At 36.5% G+C, this 23022-nt stretch overlaps 1 protein-coding gene across 6 annotated transcripts in view; it reads left to right on the top strand.

Annotated features, from left to right (window-relative positions):
* The window catches only part of STXBP5L (syntaxin binding protein 5 like), a 182494-nt gene that overhangs the window by 134910 nt on the left and 24562 nt on the right, over nt 1-23022 (top strand). For 2 of the 6 annotated variants that reach the window (XM_015624095.3, XM_015624065.3), the window contains exons 19-20: nt 147-218; nt 6877-6942. The exons of 1 other annotated variant lie outside the window; for it this stretch is intronic. In XM_015624095.3, the coding sequence (XP_015479581.1) occupies nt 147-218; nt 6877-6942 (138 nt within the window). Of the gene's footprint in view, nt 1-146; nt 219-6876; nt 6943-14357; nt 14409-23022 lie in introns of all 6 variants that reach the window. 3 more of the 6 variants (XM_015624113.3, XM_015624084.3, XM_015624074.3) reach the window with 2 other exon arrangements.

Genomic DNA, 23022 nt, shown 5'->3' with positions numbered 1-23022 from the left:
CCAATTGGAAGGTAAGCATCTGCTGAAATTTCTTCACCTTGGCTGTTCTAGATGCTGGTTATGATATCACTTCCTTTCACTTTAGACTGTTTTTTCTCTCTTTCCTCTGCCTGCTGCTGATGCTGGTGTACTGGCATGTTCCAAAGACAACTTTTGCATGCGTGGCCTGTCTAACTTTTATCCAGATTTAACGAAACGGATCCGTACTTCCTATCAGAGTAAGTTCCATAAAGGTTAGGCAAAAAGCTTTATCATGATTGGACTATGCCTGACTTAAACCCATGTGTCTGTGCTTTGTAATGTGTTTTTTAAAACACATTCAGCATGCATGCAAACTTATTACATTTTGTGATGTCAATCATGCTTATTTTTGACAATTACTGTATTATACAGAAATTCTTTTCTTTAAAAAGAAAGTCAAAGAGAAGACCTCAGTGTTATATGGGTCAGATTGGGCCTTAGAAATTATTATTCAACAATGTTATGTTCTTGGTGACAGTATCTTTCTTTGATTTTATATTTGTTTCCATGTACCTTTACTGATATGAAGCATTTCTTGTTTTGCAATGGCACTATCTGTAGTTACCAATTAATTCTTCCCTTTTTTCAGAGGAGCAATGTGGCTTAAAAAAGTATCCATTGGATTGGATACTGTGAAATTTAAAATTTTAAATATCTTGGTTTCGTACTTAAATATTTGCCTTTGGGGAACCGTCCCGTGCCTCTGATCTTTGATGGGGAATGTAAAGTGGGCATAAAAATGCATACATCAAAGAGGGTTATGAAAATTCACGTTTTTAATATCTTTAAATTTTGAGTTATATGAAATTTAAATATTAGTATTCTTCACTGCAGAATGCAGTGAACAAAGCTATAATTAATTTTGCAAAAATGACTGTTCAACAGATGAGCCATACATATCTTAATTAACTGCAGTGCTTATATGTAATTAGGTCTCTAGGATGCCTCTTTCAAAATAACTTTTCACAGAACAGGGGGATAGGCAATTTTTTGTTAAATATTCAGTATAGGCAGGATAAAGGAGTTATCCTGGCAGTTGTTTTATCGTGTCTCATAAATATAAAGTTTTGTAGCTATTGAAATACATTTGTACACTTGCAAGACAAATTCTGTTACATCCCTCTAGGCTGATTTCCATTACTTTATTTCATAATAGTTCATAAAAGTTGGTCTCTTTTAGTTAAAAGACTAGTCCAAATATAAATTCAGCAGTCCATAGAAAGGTTTGGTGTATGATGCCTTTAAGTCTATTAGTCTGATCCTGCTAATTTGAAGTCTGTAACAGAGAGCCTGAGTGACAGCAGTCAAATGTTTGGGGATTTTTTTCCCCCCCTAAAAAATTAATAAATTCTAAGGGCAAAAATTACCAGTGTTTTCATTCAGAATTACAAACATAGACCACAGAGTCTTTCATAGCTGAAAATATATTACCTTGTTTCTGTCTTCATCACTATAGATGGATGGAAAAGTCTGCAAGATCTTCCTGTGAAGTATTAGTCTGAGTTTTAGGCAAGGTCATTAACAGCTTAATTTCTTTTCTCAAAAATGGTTTGGTTCTTGCTTTTGTCATTTGATACTTACATTGGAGTGTATATATTTTAGGATCTGAAAGATGCATCAAGCAGTAAGATGAAGAACAGGACTAGAATCTGTCACAGACTGAAAATATGCAAAGTCATTCTCAAGTTGTGCTTTGTTATATCTCTTATCTGAGAGATTAATTTTAAGAGGGGTATTAAGAGTGGACTCTGGATTTTGCTTACAAGTTTATCTTCTCTCATAAGGGATGATGGGAAAAGTAAATTATTTTTGGAAATTATGCAGTTGAAGCTGATATTATGACAAAAGCAGGAGCAGTCATGTGATAACAGAAGCATTAAGTCTAAACTTTTAAGAGTTATATCAATGAAAATGGAAGTTAATGGGAAGATAGACGAGTAGTCAATTCAATTAAGTAATGAAGCAGGAAGATAATTTCATATGGATCAGTATGAGAAAATAAGACTTGTAGGCATTGAAGCCTAAGAAGAGATTATCAATGAGCAAGATACTTAGATTTTTGTTGGTCATTTTAGAGGTGGTTTGCAGGAACAGACAACGTGATTTCGTGTCCAGCCTAATTATGAGAGTTAAAGTGTGACGTTCAAAGATGTAACCAATATTATGGATTAGAGTATCAAAGAAGACAGTGATGCTGATAGTTCTCTTGATGTAGTAAAGAGGACACGTGAGCACAAAAAAAAAAGGAAAAAAAGTAGAGTTCATCTTGGCAATGTTAAGTTCATATTTGGAGACTCCTGAGTAGGTTTTAGAAAGACAACATTTCTACTCTAATTTGGATGGAAGAAATCCAAGATGTGTATTTATGAATCACTAGGGATATATTTATATTTATTTCCATCTTTATACAAAATAATCTCTTCAAATACTGTGCCAGAGAAAGAAAGTGTTGATATTTCAGTCTGGGACATCCTGCAACTGAACAGGGAAAGGGGAAAAAAAAGAATGAACGTGTAAGAGGAAAGAAGCAATATACTGTAGAAGAGAGGCTTTCCAGAGGAAAGACATAATCAACAATGTCAAGGACATCCAATATGCAAAGCACAGTGATGGAATAAATGTTTTGAATTTTAGCCAATAAATCTGTAGAAAGCTTGATTATGGTTGCATATTTAAAGTGGGTTCAAATGCACCCAGAGTGGACTTAGAGCATTAAGGCAGCACATTCTCTGGTTTGGGAGGTAAAAGTGGGAAAGGGAAACAAGGAGAGAAGAAATGTAACCAATTCCAGGTATACACAGTGAAAGAGACTGGAACTTGTCTGATCAGTGAAGTAATTTGAGGAAAATAAGAAGCTAAGATGAGCATAAGAGCAGAGCTGGGGATAATTTTCATGTGTTGATGACTGGTGCTATTCGCTGTAACATCTGCAGCCACTTCCTTTTGTAGCAAGATTATATGACAAGCTAAATAAAATAAATTTTTCATGTTGTACTGCAGAATAATGTGGTTCATTGTTGTTTGGCTGGTTTTCTTCTTTAGTTGAAATCAACCTTTACATGTATTACCTGATTTTGGGTAACATGCATTGAAATACTAAAACAAGTACATTTATTGCATCTAGAGGGATAATGTCTGCAGCAGAATATAAAAATACCAAAATGATGCAAAAGGAATTTGCATCTCCTACTAAAAATTCATACCATCTGTTGGTAGAGCAAGAAAATAGTCTTTGTGAAGTATCCAAAATGTTGTCAAATCCAAAGGATGTTGATACATTGCAAAATAATTTTCATAATGAAGACTTTTTCAGTGAGAAGTCCTTGTTCCTCCCTCAGGCCAATCCCTTGAGAGGGGATGAGCAGAAGTAACCTTGGTCTGACAGAAGGACACAGAAAACTCTGCTATGAATCATTGTATATCAGTAATTGACACTTTAATTCACACCTAAGAAGCTAATATAAGATGAGTTTAAGTCAACAGCTATGTTCTGAACTAACTTCCAAAGAATGCATGTATGGATATGTATATATAGGTAGATAAACATAAAGAAAACATAGTATGGTAATTCAATGTGAAGATGAGGGATTAAGAAAACACTGAGATTATTTTATTGACTTGTGAATATTTATGATAACTAATTTCTAATTCATTTATTTATAAGCAAAGATGTGATGGGTTTGGTTACTTTAGAGTAAATGTTCAGTCTGAATCATTCAAACAGAGAAATTTCAAACATAATTTTAAATTATGGGTTCATTAAAGTTGTCACCTCATACTAGTATGAGTTTTTATCCTTGAATAAAAAGGAAATAAAAATCTTACTAAACTTAGAAAAGTACCCATAGGACATGTCTTTAGAAGTGTTTAATGTCTTATATATTTGCATCTTGTACAATTTAAATATGTTTACGATTTGCTCAAATCAAAACCAATTTCTTTATAATGGCCATGGGTTTATCTTCTCTCAGATTGTTGTTCACATTCCTAGTCGGGTTTTTGCCTTTATTTTTACTACAATATTCCTCTTGCTCTAGGTGGACTTAAAATTTGCTGGGGTGGTGGTTTTGGGGGGCTAAAAATAGCTAAAATATCTTGGGGCACAAACTGCCTACAGAATTCAAAATGGAAAGTGAAAATATTTTTTTACTCTATCTTCAGTAGCTGTTGTAGTCTCTGACATTTGAGGGAAGCTGAGGTTCATGGAAATATTTATACATGGTAAATTATTGAAAATATTTAGTTTGGTTTCCTTAAAAAGGAAATGAGAGTAAAAAATTAGCAGTAGTACAAGGAAAAGCTTGAGAGCTCACTTTCTTATCTCAAAGGGAAACATTTAGTGGAATCAAAGGTAATGCATAAAAATTGACGAATATGTGTTTATCCTTTTCAGTGAATGATGATTGAGCAATTCATTGCCTTACAACATCTTCAGAATTTAGAATTTAACAAGATTAAAAGAGACTTTGGATAAATGGGTGTGTAATGAGCAGAACTCATTATAATATTTCAAAGCAAGAAAGATTTATGGCAGGAGAAAATCTGCAAGTACAAGTGCTTAAGCAATCTAAGTGAGATTAAGCTAGTGCTCTTGTGCAGGGCACATGGTAGCACTTACATTTCACATGGGGATATGTTGCACTTCTTTAAAGGCATCTCTTGGTGGTCATTGCTAGGGGTGACAGTGGCTTGACAGAAAGTCAAGGTTTGTAGAGAAGTTCACATGTTCAACATTCTTAAATACCATAACATGAAATGTATCTTTAATGTTTTATGTTGCAAATTGTGCCAAATGTGAAGAAGTCATGGTCTTCCTACTGCAGTTGCTCTTGAGTGGTGCAGTTTGGTGTTTTTCCAAGGTCCATAGCACCATCATTTATATTGAGATGGGATATTGTTTTTATTAACTACATAGTAAAAAAACCCCAAATTGTTTAGAAGCAAAGAGTGACCTGGGATTTGATATTGTATCCAACACCAGTACTAATTATACAATGTTTAGAACATCTTAGACAAGGTATTAAAACTTCCCTGTCTCAAATGATGCATTTACAAAAGAAACAATACAAGTTTTATTTATCCAAGGCCTCTGATGCTATGCAAATGTGCCAAAATTGCTCCTGCTGCACCTTGCAGACAGTTCTCCAGCAAAAATCAATTCTGTACCGAATCTCTAGGAGCATACAGAAACCTTGGGTTCAAGTGGAAGTAAGATCTGCTGTACTAGAGAGGCTTCCTAAATTATTACAGTTCCTGAATATTCTCATAAAATCAAAATTGACTGAACTTGCAATTGATTGGAAAATAATTTTTTCTCACAGATTTGAAGTGATATCAAAGAAAGATTCAAGTACATTTCTCAAAATAAAAGATCTTTGGTTTTCAACGATAGCGTCTACTTTGGCAGATCTTGTTTCTTAAGTCAAGAGGAAGTATGTTGTTAATACTGACTTAACAGATTAAATCAATACTGCTGGTTTTCTAAAGGGGTCTCAGTGTTATTCTTGCGCTCCTGCATCTTCATTAGTGGTAGCAGCTTTTATTCTGCTGGCTGGGGCTCTGGATCCTCTCCAGTTCTTTTAGCAGTTCAAAAATACATTGTACTAAAGTTGTCAGTACTATGTTAAGGTTCCACTGGTTTTAATACTAAGAAAGCAGAACTGGTGACTGAGTGGCAGAATTTTCCAAAACAAGAGTGTACATGAATTTTAGTGGTGAGGGTCTCTGCACCTGAGGGTCCAGAAGCAATAAAAATTATAACATGTAATCTTACAGGAGCCATGGTGCTCGTTTAAAGCATACTGAAAGGTTCTTGTAGGATGTTTGATTCTCGGGATGCAGCACAAGCAGAGTGTGTGTAAGTCCAGTATCAGTGGGACAGTAATGGACACCTGACTGTGGGCTCTGACCCGAGTGCTGTGGGGCCACCTAGGTGGCATGTGAATGTCTGGGCAGGGCTGCCTGTCAGTGCCACGCTGCCAATGGCACGGAGTGCCAGAGCTCCTATAGCCATGGACTGCTGTGGATACCTACAAAGGGTGCATTTCAATAGGCATGGCCAAGCTCAGTTCACCCACTCAACACTTAGCCCATGGTAAAGGGGAGAATGAGCTCAGACTTTTCCCTCCCTACCATGCTAAAAGGTGTTTGAACTTGAACATTCAACCTGTGCCAAAGATGGATCTTAGTTTGCTCACAGAAACAAACTCGAGTTTATGCAGTATAGACTAGGATTGCTTTCCTTGGTGCTGTCTTCCATGTAGGTGGGGTTCCTGACCAATATTTATAAGCCGTATATGAAGTATTTTGTCAAAGAATTCAGTGTTACGCTCAGCCAGCATTATCAATGCTTCTGTGTCCTTTAAAATGACCTATCTTGTGTGACTTCATGAGAGTTCTAATATTGCACAGTAGCCATAATCTTATTTTTTTTTTCTTCCCCTCTTTTAAGATTTCTTCCCTGCATTATGCAGCAGTTGAAAGCAGAGTTGTTTCCACATCAGTTTGACAGGGATGAATGAGTTTGAGTCATATCACAGACTTTTAAATTTTAAACTATACTTACTTGTTTTCTTTTGTTAGGTACAGTCACTCTTTTCTATCCCGAGGCACTCGGAAAACAAATCTGAGTTAACAAGAGGTGTGACTTTTTTTTTTTTTTTTTTTTTTTAAACCAAGCCTAAATTGCTGCAGTGACAGCCTGATAACTGCACTTATCTGAAACAGATTATTTCCCTCTCATTTCACACCATTCCTTTCTCCAAATTGACTTTAAAGTGCAGAATATAATCAACCAAGAAAGTTGAAGCATGCCCTGTTAGATTGTAACTTAACTCTTTAACTCCATTTTTTCAGGCCTGACTGAACTCAGTGACAGTCCAGTTTCCCTGGAGCTTGAGCGTTGCAAGTCTCCCACTTCAGGTAAAGGTGATTGGCTTCTCTTCCTGCAGTCTTTATAAGCCATTCATGTCATACATCACTGTGTTTCATTAATCCCTAAGAAGTGAAGTGCATAGTTCCAAAAAGAAGAAATTATTGGACAAGCGTTTTTTACATAGCACAGTAAAATCCTAAGTCTGTTTTCATGAGGAAAACTTAAATGTACGTGGTGCATCTTGAGGTGAGCAGTGTGAAAACATTTGAAGTAACAGGATCATGCAGGTATATTCCTATAACGTCCTCTAAGAAACTTGTTTCTCTGTTTTCTTAAAAGGCTTTCTAAGATTTTTTTCAGTAGGGAGTCCTTGTAATTCTATATGTATATATTATGCATACATGTAGATGGAGAAATTATTTAAAATCAACAATATGGAGATGGTAAATTCTAACCATTAGAACCCCAGGGCCTGATTTATGTAATTTACAATGAAAGCAGAACCTCAGATAAAAATATTTGTTTATCAGCCAGGGCAGGGAAATCTTGGCCACACAAAAATTCATAAATGTTTCCCATTTTACCCATAGTCGTTCTAAGGTGGAATTTGGCTCATTCCCAGAGACTTTTTCAGCAAGTGCCTACTCTACCTTGATCTCTTTTATGTGAGTTTGCTGTCTTAAAGATGGTTGCTGAGAGCTGTTTTCTAGTAGCTGACTTTTAAATGTTATGAAAAATAAGGAGTTGTAGCTGTGATATATTCATTTTGTTTATGATATGCATATCACACTTCTTTTCCTTGTAGTTTGGTAAGTATTGATAGATGTTTTTTCCCCTAAGTTATGGTAACAAATTCTCACAAGTACGCTATTCAAATTCTTTGTTACTGTTTCACATATTTTATGTCATAATAATGGGATACATTAACCTTGAATGAAAGCTACTAATTAGAAATTTATAAAAGGCTGAAACTAATAAAAGTGTTTCCCTGACATACCACCAGCTAAAACAAAAGAGCTGCTTTGAAATATGTGTTTCCTTGTACTATTTGCAACCCAAAATCTGTAGACATGGCAGTAACAAAGTGAAATAGGCTATAATGACATTGTTATAAACCTAGGAGCTCAAACACTTGAGCAGGGCCTCAGAAACTCATGATATAGGCATTAAAATAAAACATTTGATAGCTCAGTTATAATTAGGTTATTTATTGTGTGGCTCACTGGGATTCAACTTTTCACTTTTCAGAAATGAGCTAAAACCTTTCCTTTTCACTGAAAGTTAAGAGATGACTGACTTGGTAACCATATGTGCATATTCTTAGTTTTATAATGATGACTGTCTCCTATAACACTTTACTTTTTCTGCAGTTAACTTCAATTTTTCATTCTGCTAGTGCTCAAAAATAGCTCTCTTAGATAAATCTGAGATAATTTGCTCCAAAATGTATTCTGCTTTTTTCTGTTTTGGAGATATTCAGCAGGGAAAACAGCATATTTATAGGTGTTTCCTATTTTAGCACTTTCATGTTGCTTTCCAAGCTATATTTACATTTTTAAAATGTGAAATCAGGTGCAGTTTTGTAGGAAGTAACTAATATTAGAACTACTTTTTTAAAACAAGAAGTTTCTTTTACTGTAACTGATATTAATTATTTAATTATTGCAAAATTTAATTAATATTGCTTCTGCATACCTGCTGTAAAATGGGGCAGAACCCAACCTAGTCACCTGGAATAAGTGACTTCCAAACTGCACCCTCCAAAACTTGGAAGTGGAACTAATCCTGTGCTTAGCAGCACAGCCTCACACCTACGCCAGTCTTCTCACTGACTAATGTTTCTTGCTCATAGAGCACAGCTACATACTTATGGATCTGTCAGGGAGGGTCTTTCTACTTCCAGCCTTGCCTTTATCTGTTTAAAGTCCATGGCACACAGGCTCTGCAGTGGAAGTGTGCTGTGTTCCATAAGAGCCCCGTGATCTTTGTGTTTGTGAAACCACTGACTACGTGCCTCTGCTGAAACCGGACCGAGACTTGATCCTTCAGAAATTTAGCAAAACCAGAACAAACGCTTGAACTGCCCTGTGAAGTGTCAAGTTGCTGCCTGATGGAGGAGGGCCTGCTGGGTATGACTACATAAGGTTGCAAAGACACATGGAATGGAGTTTAATTTGTAGCAGTTCATTCTGGTTGCCAGAGCACATCAACATCAGTTCTTCACCCAGCAGGGAAGTTCAGGCCAGGTACTGGCCCCGCGTGTGCTCAGTGCATACACAGAGTGCAAACTGCTGGAGGGAACGAGCCTAGATGGCAAACACTGCACACATGATGGATGGCACAGTGCTGAGCATCTTCATCCTTAGCTCTGTCACAAGGGCAGTGATTTGAGGAACAATGTTGCTGTGCTCACATGTGTGCTTTGAGACTCCCAAGACAAAGCCTAGGAAGAATCCCTCGAGCACACTAATTGCTGATGTAGATGTATGTAGCTCTACATCTGAGAGAACTATTAGTAGCTTAGTCAGATTTCCATTCCAGTCAGGCCATAAGAACAGTGTTGGGAAAGGCTTCTTGGAGAACTTGAAAAATCTCCCACCTCCTCATTTCTTGGTCTGATGTTGAACATTGCTTAGACTGCCTGAACTATCTCTGTTTCCGTGAAAAAATGATTTTGCCTGTAACATTCTAGTGCTTGGCAATGTTTTAACCTCTGAATAAATTTCTGCAGAGACAGCCTAGGTCAAGTCAGTAGTTGGTCTTTGTTGTTTTTCTTCTTCCTGCCTGAAAGCAGAATTAGGCATCTGTGTGTTCTATCACTGATATGAGTGTTGGAACACTGAGCAAGTGACTCAGGGCTGAAGAGTACTCCTTATTTCACATTCAGGGCTGGTACATAATTCAGTACAAATCCTACTTCTTCATTAAGTAATATTTAACTTGGTTCACAAGAATGTCTTTTGAGATGTTCCTCCTGTGCTACTTACTAAAACATGACTTTGCAGATGATATAATTGAAAAATCAGATTCCCATTCTGAATACCGTTCAGAATAGAACATAAACCATTTGATTAAAAGTTTTCTGAAATGCACGGTGACACACAGAGGTTAGCAGCAAGTGAAGAAATATCAACCTTGCTTTTTAAGCAAGGAGGCAGAGGAGAGGAATAATCTTACTTAACCGCTGGTATCTTGTTTAATTAAACTAGTATTTAAATACTATAGTGATGCATTTCCAACAATATAATGGAAAAGAAGTTAGTAAAGCCATTTGAAAGATTCTGCTTATTTTTGAGAGGTGGCAATTTCCACTGTAAATGTATTCTGGATGTAGTAATATGTATGGAATAACACTGGTAAAAATTGTAGAAGAAAAGAACTTCAAAAACTCCCAGACTCTTACCTACATAAAGCATGTTTCATGAATGCAATAAAACCAAAAGCCTCAGAGCATCCTATTCTTACTCCTGCATGCCTTGCTCTTTCAAACTGCATTTTCACTTTTGTTTGTGATTTGGGGGTCAAAAGGGCTTTGTAGTACTTTCATTCTGCAGTGGCACATGATGAGAGCTCAGTAGCTCTAAAGCACTTGTCATGTAAGTGGTGCTGTATCAAATGCTTAATTACTGTGTAATGTATTACAGAGCAATACCCATTCCAGTAAATTTTGTCTTTATTTTTATTATCTCATTAGGTAAATTTACTCAGGGTGTCTTAGAAATATCATGTGTAATATATATAATTACTTATGTCCAATACTGTTTTAAACATTCATATGAAGCTTCATGTTGAAGTGTATGGATGGGAATACACTGTGAGTACAGGAAAATACAACTTTGATAGGTCATTTGTTGTGTGAGATGCAATTGGACGCTTTAGATTCCTTTCAAACACCAGAAGGAAAGAATTTCTTCAATCTGTGTATAGGAGAGTGACTTCTCAAATGTTTATTCTAGAAGGAAAATAGATTTATGTTTTTTCTTAAGAAGCACCTTTATAATGAGGACTTGCATCCAAAATGCTTTTAAGATTTTGAAGATTAGAGAACTCTGTGTAAAGATTCCCACAACTGACTCCCATGAGTTTTGAGACAGGTCCCTAATGGCAAGATCAAAAGTTTTTATACATACTATAATTTCCAAGTGCTGCTATTCCTTATTCATTTCATTGGTTAAATCTGCTGGGATTAGGCCTTTGCCATGCCAAACTCCTACTTTCCTATGTGAAGTGTTTTTAAAATAACTTTCTTTCAAGAAGAATATTGGTAAGTTTCTTAACAATCATTCTCTTTCTTAACTTGTGGGTAACTTCGAGTACCTGAAGAGATTTGACTCCATATAATAATTATATTCTTCTGGAAAACAAGCTAGAAATTAAACGTTTCAAAACATTTTGTGTGTCTGTAAAACATAGAAAGTAATTTATTTTGAAACCTAGTTACTGATAACAATGCAAAACCATTTCTACTTACCTATATTAAATTAAAAAGAATGTTAATTAGTAAGATGATAATTAGAGATTAGCTTCAGCAGTGTGGATATATTTTATCAGTATTTCCCATAAGCAGGGGAGCTTCTGAACAGGTGAATTGGTGCTTAAATTCTTTAGAAGGGACTTGTGTATAGGGATTAGCAAGGAACAGGGAGCAGTGTGAGCTGGGGACCTGGGTTTGGGCCCTTGTGCAGCCCTGATGTGTGGCTCAGGGTTCAAGGTGGCTTTAGCAGTAACTGGGACTGATATTTCTGAGTGTTAGCCAGGCAGAAGCTCCTTAGTAAAAAACAATCCTGTATGAAGTTACTTTCATTTTGTATAATATCAAAATCTGTGACCACAGTGCCTCTGTAGTAGCTATGGGAAATTCAGCATCAAATGCCAGAGCTGCGAGCACATGTTTGTTTGGTGGTTGTGCCTTGGGTTTTGCTTGAAAGACTGAGAGGAACCATATGGCTGTGGAGCAGGATGTTATCAGGTCAGAAGACCTGCGTGCTCAGCTTAGCTGGCTGCTAGACTGTACCTGGGAACTCTTCCTCATCCCACAGCTGAATAATTTGACTCTTAACACTTGAAGCTCTTTTGGGTAGGGGCTGTCTTGCCTTATGCTGTAGCATCACAATTTCCGCTGGCTGCCTCCAGTGTGAATATAAACAAATAATGATAGCAGACAACTCTGCTGGCCTCTCAAACCTTTATAGACTCCATTCTCAAATAAAACTGGTTTTCAAAAGCTCTTTGTCAGCAAGATAGGCCTACATGCATGATCCTTCTTTATAATAAATGTAAATATAGTAAAACATGCATGATTTAGGTACTAAAAACAGGTTACAGAAACTGAACAGAGTGTGGATATTATTAATAGTTAAAAGTTAGTTTAAAAGAATTAATATAGACAGCTTTAATCACAGTAAATCATGAAAACAACCAGCTGCTTCTGTTGTTTTTACCCTCAAATATGGGGTCTGTCAACAGTGATCCATGCTGTGTCCTAGTGCATCAGTGTCCAGCTGTGTGATTGCCACGTGAAGGGTGTGCAGTTATCACATGGCAGCTCCCAAACCAATCCAGTGTAGACTCAGAAGAATCAGAAAGTCCAGACTTTGTGTGTGCTGTATGAGCCTGCACACAAATAGCTGGGAGCTCTTGCAGTTCAGACCTGTGTCACCATGTGAGAACAGCTGTGGCATGCAACCCAAGACACGTAATTCCTGCTGTACACAAACACCTGTAACCTAGAAATAGAAGAGGTTACACTACTGATTTTCAAAGCTGCATGATGACAGCACTAATTTAGCTACTCTAAGTCCTAATCTGTTAGCAAATTGTCCTACAGTTTTTCTTATGAATTGCTTATCCTTTTTCAGAGGGTTGGTTAGGCCAGATGTTGTCCTTCCCTTAAAAAGAAATTATATCACAAGTGATGCTTCTTTATAGCAGAGCACTGATTTTCTGGAGCAGTAGCCTCCCATTCACAGTCTAAAAGAGTATTTGACAGCTGCTCAGATAAATGGAATGGGTTTTTAAAGGCTGTTCTGAAAATCAAACTGCTCTTTGTGTGTCTAAAATGGACGTTGGTGCCTAACACTTGGTATCCAAAATAGAGCATTTTTATGTAGTAGTGTTAGGGGTGTGTATTTTTGATGTCAGGCTGATCTGGAGAGACCTCTTCACCATGTCCTGAATTAAAGTTATGGTTACAGATGGGTCACTGGGAGGGCTGTGCTGGTTCTACTGACAGCAAAATAGTGCTTAAGAGCCTCATGGGTTCCCCTACTCATCTCTGGAGAGAAAAACATTTAGCATAGGTGCTGGCTGGTTTTAATTCTGCCACATTGCAGGCTTTGCTAAAGAATACAACAGAAATTTTTTTTAGGGATTTTGTGACTTAGTTTCTGTTCTGGGCATCCTTTTGACCTAAAATCTTACTAAATACAAACTACAATGAATTTGTTCCTTATATTAATATATTCCTCTCACTGTAGCACTTACCAGTGCTACACTTACTAGTTCTTTAGAAGTATAATAATAGTAATATAATAGTTAGTTGACAAATATTTGATTGTTCCTTCTAGTAACAGCATGGGTAAGGGGTAAAAGTCAGAAAACCATGTGAGAAAAATAATTATTACAAAATTAAATAACCAAATTGGAAATCAAGTCTTCTGAATAATTAATAAAATATTTCTTAAGGCATTCTTCTGATAAATTCAATGCCATTTTGCTACAAGACATGCTTTATTTCAGTTCTCTGGTGTTCATTGTTTGAAAATGTGCTTGTGTGTGAGGAAATGAAAACATTTTTGAACAGAAGCAAAATTACCGGTTTCTTGCATAATTGGAACACAACAAATAATTAAACCTTCACTAAATTGAGTGCAATATTTTGATGACTAGATAACACCACATTATGTCCTGAAGCTGCTGTATTTCGTTTCTGTGCAATCTGTCTTCCTTTCCATAATATTACTACAGTATGTTCTGTCCCCATAACCTCTACAATATGCCCTCTCTTTTTCAAATTGAGGTGTGATGTCATCAGATCTCATAATTTCATTGCACCCTCTTATTAAATTGGTTTGCAGGTGTTTAAATATTTGTGATATGCTGCATAGCCAGCATTTGCAATATTTGCCTTAATCCCATTTATGGTTTTGTTTTTTATCATTCCTGTCAGCACAAGGTAAGATATTGCAGCACACAGCCAAAGCTGTGTAAAACATCATTCAGTCCTTGACAGCTGGAGTAATTTTTTTTTTCCCCAGTGCCTCTTTGTTCAATTGCATTTATTTTGCTGAATGGTGTAAATGAAAATATTTAAACCATTATTCTGCCTTTATATGCTGATTAAAAGAAAAGTGCTACAAATTTGCAACATGGTTTTAACCAGAAGATGGCATGTTGTTTTCCCTCGCTCCTTTTTCTTTCTTACTTATTAACAACTGCCTTTCTCCTTTTTCTGTTGTTTCAGTTAAAGGATCAAGAAAGTTAAGTCTGCCAACAGATCTTAAGACTGATCTTGGTACGGTAGGCGAAAGCCAACAGCTTTAAACTTCCTTACATTCATTGGCAAAACATTTTACCAACTGATTCATGAGATAACACAATAACCTGAGAGGCTTTGTCTGAAAAGGCTTTCTAAAAACCACCTATTAACCCATACAGTTCTGTTGGCAGCTCTCAGCATTTTGCTTGTTTAATATTCATTTATTTCATGTAGACATATATTGCCAATCATTACACACTGTGTGTGTAATACTTTATTCTGAAAAAAGCTCCAGAAGTTTTTCCAAGCTGGTTGTTGGTGAATTCTGCCTATAATACCCAATGCATGCGCTGGTCTATTTTCTTTATTTGGTGTATGAATTGTGCCACAACAGTGATAAGACAATTGAACATCTGTATTTTATGGTGTTTTTGAATGTCTGAGGAGTCAGATTGAAAATCAGTCGTTTGTCTCAGTCACCTTCTTGAGACTTACCTTACCCAGCTGTTAAATACATATCTTGCTGTAATCTTTTTTCTCAATTCTGCTTTAATATTTCAGTGGAAGTACATAGTGAGAGCACAAACTTGAACTCAAAAAACCTGAAATGAAAATTCTATAACTTGAATAACCTAAAACTGCTTGGAGCAGATAATGCAACAGCATGTCCACATAAAGAGTATTGTTCCTGGTATTTGGATTGGAATGTGTGGTTCACACAAAAAATTCTTATAATTGTTTTTTCAAATGTTCTCAGTCTCAAGGAGTTCTTTCTAGTTTTGCTTTCTTGGGAAGTTTCCCTTGTAAGATGACAGAAAAAGCCAAGTAGCCATGCCTCATTATTTAGTGTCCTTTTAGAGATAAATATTAAAGTTGGATCATGTCCTTGGATAAGACAGCTGAACTTCATTTCTGTCACTGGGAATCATGTGCACCTATGAACCAAGGTAGCTCTTATTCTACAATGCAAATGTCAGGGGTATAAATATGTCTTTCACTCTATAAATGACTGAGGAACTTGGAAAACTGTCAATTGCTTCTGGTAAAGATTAAGTAAATAAATGTTGGAAAATCATTGGAAAATTCAATCCAAATTGTGCGGGTTTCAGAGTACAAAGTGATTCAGTTGAAATAAGTTTGAGAAAGTAAGAGTGGAGGAATACACCTAAACAAAATTTGGAGTGGAAAATCGTAGTGCTCCTAATACGCCAAAAAGGTGAAAGAAGTAGGTAGCTATAGACCTGTAAAATTAATATTTATCACTAAAATAATGGCCTGCTATTAAGAGGGAAGGTGAATACCTTAGAGTATCAAAATAGCCATTGGATAGGACTTAAGATTAAGCCATATTCTACAGATCAAACTTCTTTTATCAGTATTATTAAAAATACATTGCCTTGAAGGACACATAGCATTAAATAACTTTAAATCCTGAAGCATAAGACAAGCAAAAGATAAACTTAATGGGCAAAAGACCGGATTTAGTGGATTTTGAAAAAGAAAGAAGTATACCATTGTAATTGGAATTGGTGAGAGCTTTATTGTGTAATATCAAATGCTGCATATCAGAGAAAAAGTTACCTTATCAGGCTTCCTGTAATCATGCTGGGAGTGGCACAATATTGTAAGCTTTGCCTAGAGTATATTGACAAATTGCAGGCAGATTTATATTTCACAAACCCCAAACAAACATTTAAAAACTGCCCAGGAAACCTCAAGGACTGGGGAGCAGGGTAAAAAGCTCCAGAAGTTAAACAAATTTGACCTGAAAGGGTAGGAAGCATTATGATTCATTTTAAATATATGACATATGTGAGGAACTTAGAAGATTAATGGAATGCGTAATCCTGACCGTAGTTTTGAATTTGGAGTAGTCATGTTTCTACCATTCCTTTATTTGCTTGTATTCATTATTTTTTAATAGTATAGAACAAGTTAGGTATCAAATAAAATAAGCCTAAGAAGGTCTAGTTCAACGTTTTGCAGAAACCAGTGGAATGCCACTGATTCCAAAAGCTTCATAAGCACTGAAAGGTGTGATCAAATTGTCACTAAAGTAGCCTGTTTGTTGTTAGTGCTGCAGCAATCAGGTGTCCTGTGCTCAGATTATCCAGAAGCTAAGGATGAAGCACGTGGAAGCATCATTCAATGTATAAACTGGCAGATACTCATGGATAATCAACAGCACAGAGAGGTTTAGAAAAGGAAAAGAAAATGGACTAAAAAACTCCCCAAACTTTCAACTCTTGTTCATGACTGTTTTAGAAGGGGAAAATATTCTGGTCAGTTATTCTAGCCATTAAAACTATGCTGAATTATAGACTGCTTATTTTACAACAGGCTGGGAAGAGCCTCCCTTTCTCAGTATAAGGAGCTACATTTAAATGAGAATTCCTGGAAAAGGTGATGACCGCATTTCAGTTACTTCTGCTCCAAAATGCCCTGGCCACACTGTCAGAGCTCTTGGAGATAATTTAGCCATTATTTGGCTGTGGCATGAGATTGTCCCCACAGTCTGAATATTCAGGGGCTAACAATAGTTTTTGGCCCACACTTCTTGTAAAGATATTCAGGTCACCACTTGGAAATGATAAAATATTGTCCACTCATCCCATTGGCTCTGGCTCGTAGCTTTTTAGAGAGTGCTGATACATCGCCCACTCTCAGCAGCGACTGCAGCTAATTGGGACATACATTAGCATTTGGCAGCTCACAGTTCCGCTCCCTTCTTATGATCTGCCTCGTGGAATGTCCTTGCTTTCACTTTGCTTTGAATTGTAAATAGTAGAGGTTAAGTAGAAGTTAAATCTATTTCAGGTGGAGGTGTTGTCAGTACTGGAAATTGCTTGGGGAGTAGTTTGCTATCATTTAGGGGAATAATGTGTGATCTGATGACTCAGGGTGTTCTTGTTAAACCTCAGCAGGATTTTCATGACCAAAGGTGCTTTGGGACTCCACTTTGACCTTTATATGACTGAAGTTGATTTCAGCTTCTTTTTATTTTGATGTGGTGATTATTATCTCTCCTTGCTGAAGCACTTGTTACCTGTGGATGTTGTAGCTCCACACAGAAATGAGTGTTGTGGCACAGGAAGGGATACACTGAAACTTCTTGATAGGTTTAGCTCCTGCAGGTCATAGCAACCCAATGTTTATCTGAGTTGACCAGAAGGAAGCTGTGGCAATGCTGCTGCATAGACTGTACAGCTTCTCTATCACCCTTCAGAGGCAGCTCTGAATAATAGTATCTTTATTTTTAAACCTAATAATGTTTCCCAAAGTCTTCTGAACAGATCATCCTTGTTTCCTTGAGGTGTTTCACAGAAATTAATTATGGGGATAATCCTAATTTCATTTAATCAAGTGGAGAGTCTGAGATACATCCAGACACATAGAACTGCTTTGGAATGAGAACTTTCTAACTTTGCTTCACCATCCACTTCAAGCATCACCTCGTATTTTTCCTTTTAGAAAATATTTCTGCTCATTTCACTAAAAGCTTTTAAAGGTTCCAGCTGATCACAGGGAGCCAGACAGAAGCCATAGCTAAAGATGGGGGAGAGTCAGTAACTGCTGACTTTTCTAGAATTACTGTGAACAGATGGTTTGACTGTAAGGAATTATGCCAACACCTAGACTTTATTAATGAAAGAACAAAAGGAAATGTAAATATAAATAGACATTTTTTTTTTCTTTCTTTCATCACTAAGCTGTGATCTTCAAAATTTTAATATATTTTCCTATGCTTTTGGCAGACACTTATAAGCAGTGAATGAGTCAAGGTAATGTCTTCCATTTTATACAGCAGTGAAAATCTAGAAAAATTACCAAATCTCATTTCTTTGGGGTTCAAAAAACATTCTAATGCAGAGGCCCAAAAACTTAAATTCTGAAAGCTGGCTCCATAAAACATAATTGCAAGGATAAGATTAAGGATAAGATTAAGAATCTGGGGTTATGGGTTTGTATTTAATTTTGTCCATTATAGATGAGGTTTGTGGAATCTGTTTGATTTATATATGTATTTATGTGTTGGTGATAGTTATAATATGAAAATAACCACCATTTGATGCCTTTGTATTTTATTGACAGGGAAGCATCACTTCCTGGATGCTCCCAAGCCTATAAAACAGTATCTGAATAAATAAAACCTCATTTCCATTTTAAGAATGAGCAGAGGGGTTATAGGAATTCTTGCTTTAATTTTTCTAAGTATTTACAGCAGAAATGAGGGACTCACACAATTTTGAAGCTTTTAACCTGTTTTTGCTTACTACTGCATTGGACAAACTGGTAGATTTTAGGTGGAGTATTCTGTATTGATTTATCTGGATCTGTAGTTCTGTTTATAAGGCTAAAGAACATTTCAGAAATTTTGAAACTATATGAGTTGCTTTCCCTCTTGGTATGACTTTGTAGAAAAGGCAATCCAGACATCCAGCTGTACAGTGATTTTCTTTAAATGCTCAGCAATATACATTGAAAATTGTTTGTATTTTTGCATGATAAGGATTTTAGGGACTGTCCAGTGTATATCTCCTTCCAGAAGGGTAGAGGAACTTTCAGTCCCCTTCTCAGTCTGAAAGTACCATCTGAGCTGAGGAATCATCTGAGCTCTGCCTCTAGGTAAACTCACAGCATAATCAAGGTTGGAGGGGGACTCTAGACCCTCCAGGTCTAGGTTGTCTAGACCCCCATCCTGCTCAAAGAGGGTCAGGCCACACCAGGTAGGTCAGGACAGTGTCCAAACAATTCTCACAGCACTTGATCTGCAGTCTGGCAAATGCCAAATACCAGGGAAGGACTTCACTCCTCAAGAGGCTGCTTATGCTCCTGCTGAGTCAGTGGAGGATGAGCTTTGCCTTTTCTGCTTCAGGTTTGGTCACTATGAAGGTGCAAAACATTGTGAGCTGGACTAAAGTCTTTCACTTTTACAGAAATGGTTTTAAACCTTTAGTCTTTCAGCTATTTCACATCTTGAGCCTTGGATTTTGATACTCTGTATTGAAGACCCTACTGGACAAAAGTCTCTTAATCTTCTGAAGGCCAGGTATATGACAGCACCAGTTTCTTCCTTCCTTAAGTAGGAGAATGTTTATAGTCAAACATTTTTAAAAGAGAACTTCATATCTAATGAATATATTAGCACTCTACCAGTCCAAATAACCAGAATTTTAAAAAAGCATCAAGTTAATTCAGTTATTATAGCAGAATGCACATGTGCTCTGTGGTTAGATTTCAGAGCAGAAAGGGGCTGTGTTCTAACTTTTAATGCTACCAGAAAAAGAAGGAAAAAAAAAATCATGAGAATTTTACAAGAAAGTAGTTAAAAGGAAAGGTAAGTGCCTTAACTGTACAAAAAATGTCCTAACTAAAGTGATTATCAGTAATACAGTTAAATTTCATCACAAAGGAATTGCAGTGAAATTTGGTAGCTAGAAAAACAAAACAATTAAAGACCATCATACATTTAGAAATGGGTAATAAAATTATATGCACCTGCTAGCCTCTACTGTAACAGGTACTCACTGTTCCCAAGTTCTTTGGTTTTACATAAAGAAGAGTTCTTTATTGAGGTCTTCAAAGGTAAGTCATTTTCCACTCCTTTCAAACCCTGCAGACATACACAGGATATTATTCCATTCTGGGGTCTCTGTTCACCTCTCTGGTTGTAACATTTTTCATTTTTAAAAACAGAGAATGAATGCCAGTTTTTTCCATGGTGAAAATGCAGGTGCAATGCTACACTAAGGGGTGCTCAGGACAAGTTATTGATATCCAGGTGGTCTTGTGGTCCATCCACTCTGCTTGCATGTTCCAGTGTTGTGTTCTGTGCAGCTCAGGATTTATCATGTTTCATGCTTATGTTTCAGAATTCAAACAGGTTTTCTGTCTTCTGTTTTCCTGTTTATTGCACAAAGCATAGCAACCATTTATGTTGGATTATTCTGTGGAGGCACACTGAGTGCTGTATACTTTCTGAGACAGTCCAGTAGGGTGGCGTTACATGATCACTAGAAATTCAGCAGATGGATCTGAGGGGCAGAGTTAGATCCAAAGAGTCCAAAATTTTACCACTGTTCTTTGGGAGCAAAGCTAGATTTGCTTTTAGGTTTGCACTGCCAGGTTTTAACTTTTCAGATATGATAATGTAGAGGTGATGTTATGACATATGATAATGTATTCTCAATGTTTTTAATTTGGAGAGTATTTATTTTGTATTTTTCTTTTTTTTTTTCACAATTTCAGGCCAAAAAAAAATAGTAGTTTAAAAAGAGAATCTGTCAGTGGTCTGACAATGCACTTAATGTTTTCAGCCACTTCACAGTATTTTGTTTCTCTGACAAATACATCTGTTCATCCTGCTTTCAAAAAACATGGTGATTTTAGAGCAAAATGTACGATAGGTTTTTGTTACCATAGGCAGAATTGCATTATAATATACAGGCAGTATGTTACAGTGACAGCATATTATAGTGGACCTAAATATTCTACCAGCATGTCATTAGGGCAATTCTTCCTTCTTCTTCAAACTGATGAAGACTTGATGTCAAATGTACATTTTTGTTGGCAGTGCATCTGTATTAACCTCATCTGCCAGGGCTTTCACCTTCTCTCCTGCCTGGCTGACAGAACTGCACCAAAGGAAACTTGTGCTTTGACTTTTTAAGAAAATTTATTTTTAATAAATTTCTTAAAATTCATAAATTTTATGGTATCAGTCTGTGTTCTCAGTAATGAATATTCACTCTATTACACTAATTTTGACTATTTACAGGTAAACCTAAAACTGTTTTTGGGGCCAGTTTTGAGATTACATTTTCTTCTTAATTCAAATGTGTATCTCATTTACTGTGTAAAAATAAAGTTAGTCACCACCATAATCATTAATCAAAATCTAATTTATTGGTAATACACAAAAAATCCCCCAGTGGAAACAGATGGATTTTTCTTCACTGAAAGAGTAAAGATTGTATTCTTCAACAGTTGTTGAGAAGATTCTCTGAGACTTATTTTTCAGGTTCTTTCTGTTCCCTATTAAAGCATTTCTCTGGTTCTCTTCATGTTCTTGTCTTCTCTTTTATTGATTACTTCCTTACAACTTAAGATGATATTATAATGCTTCTCATTATGGATATTTATATTCCTTTGTCTCAGCCTCTCTCAAATCATTAGTAAGAAGGTTTTCAGCTGGTTTTTCTGTTTGAATTTATCCTTGTTAGAACTGAAGGAACTGGTTGCTCATATTCTTTCCTGATTTTTTGTGTCAAGTGTAAAAAATTGCTAGGCACTAACTGCAAATGAGTGCTTCTTTCTTACTGACATTTTCATTACATTTGGCTTTTAGAAGTGTTCATCTTTTTTGCTGGTAAATTGTTGGGCTTTTTTGTAGAGGTCACCAAGTTGTTTAAAAGTTCCATATTTGTAATCAGGCAGGTTGTGTAGGATTTACATGTTACTGCGTGTAAACTAAAATCAGCATGTGTATATAAAATATTCTCCCTGTGCAACATGCCTCAAAAAATTTGGCTTAATTTGAGGCTGCCTTGCAGTATTTGCTGCTGTCATGTTGCACATCACATCTCTCAGTAGTTTCATCAGGTTCACATTAACTGATATTACTTCTTCAGTTCCTCTTGTTCTCATCATTCTGCTGGTATTTTGTGTGACACTCTTGCCTTACATCCAGCACCGTTCTCTTTCCTTTTTAAAGCAGTTTGTGGGGTGCACAGGGCACTGAATGTTTCTAGTGTTTGGTAATGGGGATAGATTAAGCATTTTAAATTCATATGGGTAAGCATTTTTAATTCCATGGGCCAAGACAAAGGCAAACAACCATGAACTGCTCTGTAGAAGCAGCACATGAGAACAGGAGAACATTAGAGAATTTAATGTCATGAACTTTTATATATTTTTAATACATCATGTATACAATGATGTACTGCTGCTCTATTAAACCAATCCAGTTAAATTAGTATTAAATGGACTAAAGGGGTAATTGCCTATGATTATTTCCAATTGCTTGCATCAGCCCTTAATTTTTAATTAATGATCAGAATAGCTACAAACTGAGCCCTGGCCATTTAGTTCACTATCCACAGGGACTAGAGAAGTCCCCTGGCATAGTGGAATGGCTCTTGAACAGTTTGGAGACTGCTTCAAGGGTAAGCTCCACTAAACCCTGATGCCCCAATACATGGCATTAGTGTAGGACTGGCTGAGGGGATCTAGGAGCACTGGAGAGGATAATTCTAATTCCCTTCACCTCATGGGCAGCAGCACCCATGGCAAGGGAGGTGATGGCAAATGCAATGGAAAAGAGAAGGGCTATTTTGTGCAGTGTTTTCTTCACCAACAACTCTTCTTTGCCTCCTCCAGAAAAAGAGAGGGTGAGGAGGTGTTGCACTATAGTGTGAATAGTCAGAGCAATCTGTGCATTGCTGCTTAAGTACAAAAGTAATGTCCCTGATATCAACTAATGCTCCATATAATTAATATTTCTGAGCTGAGAAGAGCCCCAGTGACCGTGTTACAAAAGCAATAATCCAGCAAGGACAAAAGTTAAAATGTTGCTTTTCCTTACAAATCAAACAAAGCTGGAAAAAAGTCGTGTTTTTACAAGCCTCCTGTACATGTTCTTTGGGGTGCT

The sequence above is a fragment of the Parus major genome, chromosome 1 (assembly GCF_001522545.3).
Source record: "Parus major isolate Abel chromosome 1, Parus_major1.1, whole genome shotgun sequence".
Classification (NCBI taxonomy): domain Eukaryota; kingdom Metazoa; phylum Chordata; class Aves; order Passeriformes; family Paridae; genus Parus; species Parus major.
The sequence above is the reverse complement of the archived record's forward strand: the minus strand, read 5'-3'. Positions and strand labels throughout refer to the sequence as shown.